This window comes from Carassius auratus, chromosome 8 (assembly GCF_003368295.1).
Source record: "Carassius auratus strain Wakin chromosome 8, ASM336829v1, whole genome shotgun sequence".
NCBI classification, from domain to species: Eukaryota; Metazoa; Chordata; class Actinopteri; order Cypriniformes; family Cyprinidae; genus Carassius; species Carassius auratus.
Window position 1 is genome coordinate 9,893,877 of NC_039250.1, and position 11,464 is coordinate 9,905,340.

Genomic DNA, 11,464 nt, shown 5'->3' on the forward strand with positions numbered 1-11,464 from the left:
TTAGCTTTTTTATTAAAACCAATTAGCCACACTAGAGTTTGGTCAAGGTCAAGGATGCACAAATTATTACATATTTAATCAAAACACTACATAACAAATGTTATTCTACAGCAGTGTGATTCTTGGAAGCAGAAGGGGAAGATTCGCTGTACCCAGAGGGATGTGGGAGTGGGTCAGAGGGAGGAAGGGGAAGAGTCAGTTCCGGAGTGGGTGTATTATAGTCTGGGTGGCTCTTGCTACGGTGAGCCGTGACATTGTCTCTCTTTTCAAAGCGGCGACCGCAAATCTCACATGGGAACTGGTAGGTGCTCTCTGCATTGTGCTTTCGCATGTGCCAATTCAGAGAGGATTTCTGGCGACAGGTGAAGCCACACACCTCACACCTAAAAAAGAGAGAAGGTGCGGGTTATATATGAAAGCTGAAACTTGTAGAAGCACAGGCTTGAGCAATATAGTCGTTCTGTTAAATATTGATGGGATGTTCATGTAAAAATTCGTTTGGGAGTTACAGGGCCTAGTGCACGTGTGTGTGGTGAAACCCATACTGCAGCGGTTTCTCTCCGGTGTGTATCCTGCGGTGGATGATCAGGTTACTGCTGGTTCGGAACGCCCGGGCACAGAACTCACAGATATAGTCTCGCTGATCTCACACACACAAAGAATCATACAGAGAGAACCACAGCATAAAAAAACAATAGTCACTACTATTCACTGTACTTAATCAGTGGCTTTGCTTCCAGATACAGAGCCTGTGCATGACATTTATTACAAATATCATTCATATGGACTAAAAACTCACTACTATGCAGCTTCTCATGCTCCTTCAGATGCTTCTTAAAGTTGAATGACTTGCTGCAGGTGGGGTGCGAGCAGATGAAGCTCTTCTTCTTGAGATGTTGGTACTTGACGTGATGCTGTGGAGAAGAACAGATTGTGAGAGGCTTTGCCATCCTGTCACAGTGTGCATGCTTTTCCATAAAACCTTGCAGTTCATTTTCTCACGGATCAGTGCAGAATAATGGAAACTAGAGTTGTTCTCTCTCAGAGCTGTTTCAGTCCAGCAAAGATTAATGAATGTGTCATGGACATGTCAATACTGCCCCATCACTCACATTTAGATATTGCAGACTAGAGAAAATCTTATCGCAATCTTCAAACTCACATGGCAAAATGACTTTGGGTGTTGATTTTCTGTAAACACAGAGACAAGTATCATCTAAATATGACGTTAACATATGATACAACTGGACATTCAAATTCAAACCATGGAAATATTACCAAATACATAAATAAATGTCTGTTCTAATATTTAAAATATACATAACAATCTATACATAGAATACTATATAAATGTTTTTTAAACCTATAGGTCGGTTTAAAAATATAAATTAATATCTTGGTAAAATAAAAAAAATAAAAACCGTTTTCTTTTGCCACCAATCTGGGACACTTCATCTTTCAGTAACTGTGGCCTGGAGAGATAAAATGTGCAAAACTTTAGGGTTTCATTCAACTTATTGGGAATCAAAATACAGAAACGTGCTGTTAGACAAATCACCTCCTATTTTTAGGAGTTCCCGCCTTTTTGTTGGCATTGTGTGTCTCAGGAGGATCTGTTTTACTTTGGGTCCCTCTGTTGGTTAAATTCAGCACTGCAACTTCCTCATTGCTAGGAAACGGTTTATAACGGAAATAGTTTATTTAACTTTTTTGTGTTTTTCAGTCATTAAGTGTTTCAGTAAAATTTGAATAGCGCACATACATATCAGTGGGCTTTTGGTTTTCAATGGAAACTCTTGCAGGTCCGTCTCCTGTCACCTCATCACTGTCTTCTGGGGATCTGACAGTCAGAAAATAAATCAGAGTCTTAAAACTGAAACAAAATATTGTAAATACAGCTAACCAACCAAATGTGCAAAGATATATACCCGTGATCTGAATGTAAAAAGTCAACAGCTGAATCATTTCCTTCCTGTGTCCCAGGAATCACTGGAACACATGGTTGTGGTTAGTGCTTGAATAACAAAAACAGCATCTTTCTTTGAGAAAAATCCTTAAAAACAATCACCTGCATTCTTGTTTACCCTTAACATTTCAGATCTTGTCTTGCGTTTCTGTTCTGTGTCATTTGTGGTAACTTCAGCATTTTCTTGTTGTTGTTTTTGTCTGGTTTTTAATCTAGTCACTATTCTAGTTTTCAATTCTTGTCTTTCCATGTCTGTGTCTGGCTCCTTCAGTCTCCTGCCTCGTGGTTTCAGTCTCTTTGGGCTAAATGCAGTTCTATCACCTTGATTTTTTGATGTTATTTCCTTCTTAAGAGGAGACCACAAAAAATGATGTCCATTTTCGCAGGTGTATTTGAGACACACGTCCACCTCAGATGAGTCTTTGGACTCAGTTTCAGCTGCTCTTGTCCCTGCCGCATGAGAGCCCTGATCTTGCTCTGTTGTTTTTTTGACTGCATCAGAATGCAGGACAGGGGCAAGAGGGCACCTCTGTCCATGGTTGTGGACCAACAGGATGAGTTCCTGCAAAGACTCCTTGGTAGTTGACAAAGTGCTTGTCTCTCCTTTCCCATCACCTAAAAAAGCCCAATGTATAACCAGAGTAGATATTTAACATATACACACACACACACCAAATGCACTGAGAAACCAATAAATTTTGTGATTGTAGTAGAATTACAAGGCCAAAAACACTGCAAAACATTAGGCCATTCACAACAAAAGCAATAACTGTAACAATAACATTTTAATTATGGTTTTAATTCTGTGAGAATAGGGAAGTCTACACTACAGTGATAATGATAATGACACAGAGGAACAATATCAATGGAATCACTTTCAGAAGGATATTTTCCAGCTGATCAGAATCAACTCAGAGCTTGAGCGTTTAAAGCAGCAGAAAACATGCATTATGCTCTTAAACAGAACTTATTTGTGCATTTGGTATGGATGCTAATGCATTTATCATTGTAGATAAAAATTTTGGTGTCACCGGGTCTCTATTTAGTTTTTATTTATTTTTTTCAGTACAAATATCTAAAACATTCTAAAACAAAGATTCATTTGCTTGAGAACCAAAATTACTGGAGATATTACATTTTGTTTTCCGAAACATTTTTTTTAATCAAAATTAAAAAAAAAAAAAAAAGCAAAAATTAAATATCAGGTCAAGATGATGAGAGGTTTGTATATTCGCTGATGTAGTACAAATATGAATTGAAATCATCAGACAGATTAATAAATTGTTTAATAAAGGGCAACCACTTGTTTCCAGAATGTAATATTTGCAATAATAGCAATAAACAGATGTTCATTGTGCATTGGTGTGGACTGTAATGCATTTATCGTAATAATTATCCTCATACTAAATGTATCATTTTTGGTGTCAATGGGTTTTTATTCAGTATTTTTGTCTTTTCTTCCAGAATAAATATCTAAAACATTCTAAAACCAAGACACATTTACTTGAGAATCAAAATTACTGAAGATATTAAGTCTTGCTTTCTGAAATACTTGAGGCAAAAATAAATAAAACAATGTTAGTGGGGTCAGAGGAATAAACTCATTTCAAATTCAAAGGGTAAAGAAGATCATTTGTCTCTTCCATTGAGAGAAGCATAAACTCACTTAATGTAATACATTTTTCAGAAAATAATATCTTAAGTAATTTTCCTTCTTAAATGCATTTTCATTTAGGAGTTTTCAAATCTACGTAATGGGCAACAAGACAAAAATACTAACAAATCTTTAACAACACATATTATGTTTTATTTAGTTATGAAGAAGTCACAAAGGTTAAAATACTTGATAAATGATAAAGTATTATAGAATTAGTTATAACAGACGTGTCGTTTTGCTGGTGAGCTATGCCTTTAAGGAAGGAATCTGTGGTTTACCTGAGCACTTGATACAAACTCTTGAAGTATAGCTGCAAAACATAAAGCGAATGTCATTGTCAGTTAGACCACATTTTATCTGTAATGCTTCACACACCCCTAAAAGACCTGCCTGTCAGCCAAACCTCAATACGTTTAGAAATCCATAAACCACAAGTTCATCTGTGCTTTACTGCCTATATTTTCTTTTAAGCTCCCTCATAATTCCTGTCTTCTCCCTGTATGATTTGGAGCTGGATCAGAACAACTGGAAAAAATCGGAGTCTCATCTTCAAAGCCAGAATCAACAACTGCAGATGCAATTCCAAAATAAGTTCCAGACAGCGAACTGTCATCTAGTGGGTCTAAGGGTAACTGTATCTCTCTGCAGAACAGGATGACTGTATTATACCTCTCCAGCAGATGCTGAGCGAGCTCTGAGTGAAGAGAGAAGCCCAGTTTCTCTTTGAGCTGACCCCAGCTCTGCAGACACGAGCCCAGCCGCACGCGAGACTTACTCCTGCGGGCATCCAGCTCCCTGCGCCGCTGACTGCGCTGAGTGTCTTTAGAGGATGACATCACACTGACAGGTGCCACTCAAACAACACTGTAGATGGAGAGAGAAATCAGGAGAAGAGGATGAGAGGTTAGGACTGAAATCATCAGACAGATGAATAAACGGTTTAATAAATTGCAATCATTGGTTTCCAAAATGCCATATTTGCAAAATGTATTGTAAGAGCACTGTAATGGTTTTAATTACAGGTACAGCACACTACATAAATAAAAGGGCTCCTCTAATTTATTTATATGAATTCATTATGACCACTGTATTATGATTATCATGGCTGTATTAAACTACATTTAATTTGGGGTAACTTTGCAGCCTTGTCAATCATTAGACATAGTTTTCTGTATTTGTTTAATAGAAAATGAATAGAATATAAAACAGTTCATATAAAATCAAATTGATATTGAGTCGAGGTTGACTATTATATGCTGAAACATTAAGTGTTTTGTTGGGAAACACAAACACACCCACATAATAAATTAAGTAAAAATAGTAATAATAATAATAATAATAATAATAAAAATAATATATGTTCATGGGAAGTGCCACCGGCAGCTGCTCTTACGCCTCATTTTATGTATATGCATAATATGTCTGACAACTTCTAAGAAGCAGGAAAGAAACCACTGACATACCTTAAATAAGACCCTGGGCGATAGTGTTTGCGGGGCCCACTTGCTCAAACCGTTGCCCTTTTAAGGAGGAGCCGCTCGGTCGATCAACACAGTCTGTCGCTAAAGTCGATACAAAAAGCATTAAAAATATCTCGCTTTGAAAGAGATGCAACACCGAAAATTATGAATATAGGCTGAATACATCTTCTCAGTGCGATTATGTGAAATATGTCCAGATCCAGAGTATTATGCCGAGCGAGCTGCAGAAACAGAAAGCAAATCGGAAGTTTCATGTCCCAGAAGTCTTCGCGGCACAGCTAGGATCTATGGGAAATGTAGTCCGAAAACAAACAACTGTGCTACTTTATCATTTCATATGAATCCGATGTTTTAACCATTACTATTATTATTATCTTAAGTTGGAGTTGGTGCAGCACTGTAATACTGTACCAGTGTACTTACATGATAACTCCTCAGGAACTGTCCACTTAATATAAAGTGTAATATTCTGGACACCAACCACAATTTATGTGTAGCTAAAACCTAACTTACTGACTGCTGTTGTGTAATGTAACATCAGAGTAATTACATGATAAATCTAATATAAAGTGTGACACTTTCTTTACCAATAAGTGTTAGTCATATTTCACATTTGTACTACTTTCATTACCAAAAAGTGTTGTTACCAATTTCCTTTTACACATTTGTACTTACACATAACGTTCAGTGGGTTGTTACATATGTGTAGTTACACAAACATTAGAGCTGTAGATACTACCAATTTGTACTTACACTGTGGTTACATATACGTACACATCTAGCTACTATGTAAGTATACAGGTATTAGGAACAATATAAAGTGGGACCAAATAACATAATGATTTAATTTGCATATTATTGTTTACCTACATTGGTTTAAGCCTAGTCCCAGACTAAAATGTAAGTCTGAGCTGTTTCAGCTGAAAGAAACTTGTACTGATTGATCTTAAAATATGTCAGTGCCCTTGTTTTGTCTCACAAGGAAGGTTTTTTTTATTTTATTTTTTTTATTACTTAATGCCTCTGTGTCATGATTTCAATAGCGTATAATTAACACATTTAATTTTTTCAATAATGTTCTAAAATACAGACTAAGTACACTTGGTTTTGTAAAACCACTACATTAATTACTACTACAACTAGGCTAACAATAGTAATACAATTTAAGTATTTAAATAAATGGGTAAAAACTCTCATCTAATTTCTATAAGAGGGCCACCACAGCCACTAAAAACATTCAAAGTTCCTGTTAGCAAACAGTAGCAAAAATGCAACAGGGTGAAAGACATGAGATAAGCAGTGTAACGACGAGACCTTAAAAAGGAAGCAACATCAGTTTCACATGTTAGATTGGGCTCAACCCACAGCTACACGTATCAGATCAGCCTTCCACACATCACTCTGAACGCAACGAACGCTGCTTACCTCTCATCTCACAGCACAGACCACAATGGACGAACTTGGTGAGTTGTTCAACTATATGTCTACTATATGTCATTCTAACAATAAAGTCTTAATCAGTGTAAAGATATACTGTAACATATTTGTAATCCAAAGGCTGAGATGATATTCTAAGTTTATTTTCTATCATTTACTACAGTTCTCTGGTAGACTCTTTTAGAATGTGAGCTATAAATACAAACAGGTATTTGTGGTATGAGATTTCTTTCTGACCGTTTCAGTGGTTTACCCATATTAGACTAAAACGATGCGATCAGTGCATTATAAGTAGTACTGTTTAAAACTAGTAGGCTCAGGAAGAGCTTCTTCCACGAGGCTGTGACTCTTCTGAACTCCGCACCACCAATCTAACCTGCACCTGCTTTCTTACTGCACTGGTAACAGTACTTTACATACATGTATTTACACTACTCATATTTTGCACTGATTACACATTGTTCAAGCTATCACACTGTAAACTATCTAACATTGTTACTGTACACAGCACAGTAAATTATTTCTATAAAAATATTATTGCAGTACTGATTACTTGCATAGAATACATTGTTAAACAGTTCTATTAAACACTCAACCAACTGTATTTATTACCACTGTCTAACGATTCTGCTGTACATAATGTACATATAACCCTACATTGCTGCTGTTCATAATGTACGTATAATCCCTCCATTGCATTCCTATTTATATTCTGTAAATATTCTTCTTAATACTGTATATAGCAACTCTACTGTACATTCTGTAAATCATAACTTCACTTGCTCTGCACGTATACGTGCAGTTGAACCAAATAACAGCATCAGTGTAGAGTCCCTGAAGATGTAACAGGATGTAACAGGTTTTAATACAGGTTTGTGTACCCAAGTCTTTCTAAAAGATAGTTTGAAGTGTTGTCATTCCCCTCAAAAAAAAAAAAAAAAAAAATCATTAAAAAAATTTTTTTATTTTAATTCTCTGCATCTAAACAGTAAAGACTCACGTCACTCTTAAGAATAAATGTATGTTCTTGTGAAGGATTTGTTTTGTAATCTCCCATTTTTCTTGGTATTTTGATAGAAGTATAGAAGTGAGTCAGATAACCCATGTCTATATTTCTTTGTCAGCAAAATAATTGTGGCAAAAGTTTGAAATTCAGTTTGTTATTTCATGTTCTGCATTCGTTGCGATGACAGTGACATGCCTTTTCACTTCCTCAGGAAATGACACGGATTGCTAACTTACAGTGGTTTTCCTTTAGTTCAAAAATGTTGTTTTTTGTGTGTGTGTGTGTGTTATTTGGGTCAGTGTATGTGTTAAAGTTTGTGTTCAGTGTTCACTAATATCAGTGCAGGTGTTTGACATGTGTGAATCTGATATTGCAGACATGCTTTTAGAGGAGTTGGCGCAGAACTCCACCCAGACTTCAAATGTTCCTGCACCCATTCCACCCAAAACTCTCCACCTGGGAGCCTCGGTTAAAAGTAGCAGCACACCTCAGTTTGAACAAGTAATTACATTTCAGGCCAATTCGGTTTCAAACTGAATTTAAACATGAATTTGAAAAGCATTCAAATTTGGAAACTTTCAAAAACAGTTTGGGGCGTGTATAATTAGTCGCTTATGCACATATTATCCACATTTTATATAACTCTTTGAATATATTTAGAAGTACAAGATATTCCCGTGACATTTAATCGAGTCTTCAGTGTCACGTGGTCATTCAGAAGTCATTCTAAAATGCTGATTTGTTGCTCTAGAAACTTTTCCGATTATCCTCAATGCTGAAAACAGTTGTGCTGCCTCATATTTTTGTGGAAACCATGATGCATTTGTTCAGGATTCTTTGATGAATCAAAGGTTCAAGAGAAGCATTAATTTGATATAAATAAAAAAGACAATTTCTGTCACTTTGGATCAATCTAATGCATCTTTGCTGAATTAAAATATGGAATTAAAAAAAAGAACATCTTACCGCCACCAAACTATTTTATTACCAAACTATTAAATATCTACAGTATTTAGTCCCAAACTGAGCTATTGTAATGTCTTTCTCCTCCCGTTACAGACTGAATCCTCAGGATTTGTTGCTGGTCCAGGAAAGACATGTGATCCCTACAGGTATATCCACCTCCCTCCAAAATCTGGAGTAGAAAGAGCCTGTCCGTTAATGTTTTTATTTAATACCTTTTGGCATACATTGTATCCTTGGAGGTTCAGCAGTTCAATAAGAAGAAGAATCTTTTTCTAGTGTGGTTCCGGTCCCCGTGGAGGCCGGAGTGATGAGTCCTGGCACAGCTACACGAGAACTGGACTCCATCATGAATGAGCTGCTAGGGCTAGGCCTGGAGGTGAGTGAAACATGAGATGGACATCAGTTCATTCATCAGCTGCTGTCTGTTAAATCACTGTTGCACTTTATGAGTATTGCCAAAAGAGGGCAGTATGAGCATATTAAGGTTCCTAATTTATGCCCCCTTGTCAATTACTGAAAGAAACATCAAAATAATGCTTTATTTTGTACAGGTTTCAGAACCCACATCAAACCCACCTCCAGTTGCTTATAAGGCAACGAAAGACAAAAAACCTGAGGAAACTAAAGAAAGCGATAGTGGAACGCAAAAAGAGGCTGTGAACCCAATGCATCCTCCCCTGTCACAGAAAGTATCCAAGAATGTGGATGCTATAGATGACTTGCTGGGCTCTCTCAGCTCAGACATGGAGAAAATGGGGGTCCGGACAGCTGCCAAAGGCCACTGTGCTTCTTGTGGCAAGTGTATAGCTGGGAAGGTATTACCAAGAGGCAGACAACAAATTTGCAAATTGCTAATCAGTTTTCTGTACTAACAAACATGTCATCCTGTATCCCAACTGCAGATGATTACAGCTTTGGGTCAGGTGTGGCATCCGGAACACTTTGTGTGCACGGCATGCAGGGAGGAACTGGGCACATGTGGCTTCTTTGAGAGAGACGGCAAGCCGTACTGTGAGAAAGACTACCAGAACCTCTTCTCCCCTCGCTGCGGTTACTGCAAGGGTCCTATTACTCAGGTGACCTGCCATATCGGTCTCTATTTACCCTCTGAAAGCTCCTTGTTAGAATTTCCTCAGCCATGTTAACAGAAAATTTGAAAAGTTATGATTCCATCCAGTAACTGAATAATTCCAAGTTATTATAGTAACCATTATAGTAAACCAAATCATTATGAATTATTATAGTATTATAATTAAACAAAATTAATTAATAGGCTTAATGTTTATATGTGTGCTGCATACAACTCATTTCATCCCACCAGCTGAGAACTACTGCTCAAGACACAACCAATAAACTAAATAGAGTCTATATTTAAATTCCAATAAAATGCAATACTAACTTAAATAAATAAATGTGGAATGTGCTTTTCAACTCTTTCACTTCACAAATGAATGAATTATTCTAGCCAATCAAGCAGGTGATCATTTTTGGTGTTTTGCACAGAACATTCTAACAGCGATGGATCAAACATGGCACCCAGAACATTTCTTCTGCAGCCACTGTGGAGATCTATTTGGACCTGATGGTGAGACAACTGCAGATTTATCAATTAAACTAAAACAATTTATCAGCACACGAGTGCCAAGAACATCCCACACTACATTCTGTGAGTCAGCCGATCTGGTCGTCAGTTGAGAAATGACCGTTTGTACTGAATGAATCTGTCTTTTCCAGGGTTTCTAGAGAGAGATGGTAAGCCATATTGCTCTAGGGATTTCTACCGCCTCTTTGCACCCAAATGCTCCGGCTGTGGAGAGCCAGTGAAGGAGAACTATCTGTCTGCAGCCAATGGAACCTGGCACCCTGACTGCTTTGTCTGTGCGGTGAGTGAATTAGTGGCGTTGAAGGCTGGAATGCAATACAGTCATGTGACTCACTCCTTATAAATAAAGAATATGGAGTCAGTCAGTCTGTACTATTGTGTAAGCTTCAAAGGTGAATACTTCACCTGCCTAATCTATCACTCCAGAACATTCTTCTTCATTAAACGTTTCTATAATACTCTGTTTCTGCATCTCTTTCCAGGACTGCCTGAAGCCTTTCACAGACGGTTGCTTCCTTGAGATGAACGGTCGCCCCCTCTGTTCCCTGCATTATCACTCCAGACAGGGCACTCTGTGTGGGACCTGTGGAGAGCCCATCTCGGGCCGCTGCATCGCTGCTCTGGACCGCAAGTTTCACCCTGAACACTTTGTGTGTGCGTTCTGCCTTCGGCAACTGAGTCAGGGAGTGTTTAAGGAGCAGGCAGGGAAGCCGTACTGTTCAGTTTGTCATACGAAACTCTTTGTGTGAAAAATGATCGAGGTTTTAAAGCAGTGGTTGTCAAACTTTTTAAAGGCCCCTCACATTCAAAATAATCTAAAATATACAAATAAATATATAATAAACATATTAATATAATAATATATTACAAAATATATAAAAATAATGAACCAGGATTCATAAAACCTGCATTTTCTTCAATAAAATCAATATTAAGTGAGGGGAAATAAACAAATAAAAATGTGACTTCAGTTTCCATCTTTTTTTTTTTTACTTTTTTTTTTTACATTTTCATTTACTTTTTTTTTACATTTAAAATTAAAATTATTTCAACATATACGTTTTTTTATTTATTTAAATACTTTAAAGTCACCCTGTGGGCCCCGACTCCCTGATTGAGAACCACTGTTTTAGGCTATGTTTACATGATGACGGTGTATTAAAAAACAGAAAACGTTTTATCCTTGCATTTTTAAAAACTTCCACATATACACAACAACATTTTTAACATAATTTACACATAGCCGTGAAAACGACCAAAAACGCTGTATTACATATGCCAGACCAGTAGTTGGTGCTGTCATCTTGTTAGTAAACCTGTAGGGAAGTGATGATTTTTTATGTACGTG

The 11,464-nt window shown here is 37.1% G+C and overlaps 2 protein-coding genes across 4 annotated transcripts; one reads left to right on the forward strand and one right to left on the reverse strand.

Moving 5' to 3' along the window:
• Positions 1-5: 5 nt before the first annotated feature.
• Positions 6-5,358, reverse strand: znf692 (zinc finger protein 692). 3 transcript variants are annotated; one of them, XM_026269627.1, is made up of 13 exons: positions 5,268-5,358; positions 5,087-5,185; positions 4,293-4,487; positions 3,902-3,933; positions 2,069-2,581; positions 1,929-1,989; positions 1,763-1,840; positions 1,559-1,669; positions 1,422-1,472; positions 1,113-1,191; positions 800-914; positions 546-645; positions 6-383 (listed from the first exon to the last, which is right to left on the reverse strand). In XM_026269627.1, the coding sequence occupies exons 3-13, from the start codon at positions 4,457-4,459 to the stop codon at positions 101-103; spliced, it is 1,590 nt and encodes a 529-aa protein (XP_026125412.1). In that variant the 5' UTR covers positions 4,460-4,487; positions 5,087-5,185; positions 5,268-5,358; the 3' UTR covers positions 6-100. The 3 variants fall into 3 exon arrangements, with proteins under 3 accessions (XP_026125412.1, XP_026125410.1, XP_026125413.1); XM_026269625.1 differs by having other exon boundaries at positions 5,087-5,357; XM_026269628.1 differs by having other exon boundaries at positions 267-383; positions 510-645; positions 5,087-5,357.
• Positions 5,359-6,520: 1,162 nt separating this feature from the next.
• LOC113107254 (leupaxin-like) lies at positions 6,521-11,104 on the forward strand. Its single transcript, XM_026269629.1, has 9 exons — positions 6,521-6,567; positions 7,924-8,048; positions 8,607-8,659; positions 8,790-8,889; positions 9,065-9,328; positions 9,416-9,589; positions 10,017-10,098; positions 10,248-10,396; positions 10,599-11,104. The coding sequence occupies exons 1-9, from the start codon at positions 6,555-6,557 to the stop codon at positions 10,863-10,865; spliced, it is 1,227 nt and encodes a 408-aa protein (XP_026125414.1). The 5' UTR covers positions 6,521-6,554; the 3' UTR covers positions 10,866-11,104.
• Positions 11,105-11,464: the final 360 nt, after the last annotated feature.

Bases quoted from the DNA above. Each gene is read 5' to 3' on its own strand.
- znf692 (XM_026269627.1), bottom strand. From the start codon at position 4,459: ATGTCATCCTCTAAAGACACTCAGCGCAGTCAGCGGCGCAGGGAGCTG. The intron at 1,192-1,421 runs GTTTTTATTTTT...CTGTGTTTACAG, and splicing joins ATTGGTGGCAAAAGAAAACG to AAAATCAACACCCAAAGTCA. The intron at 646-799 runs GTGAGTTTTTAG...TGTGTGTGTGAG, and splicing joins GCATGAGAAGCTGCATAGTA to ATCAGCGAGACTATATCTGT.
- LOC113107254 (XM_026269629.1), top strand. The intron at 9,590-10,016 runs GTGACCTGCCAT...TGTTTTGCACAG, and splicing joins GCAAGGGTCCTATTACTCAG to AACATTCTAACAGCGATGGA. The intron at 10,099-10,247 runs GTGAGACAACTG...TGTCTTTTCCAG, and splicing joins AGATCTATTTGGACCTGATG to GGTTTCTAGAGAGAGATGGT.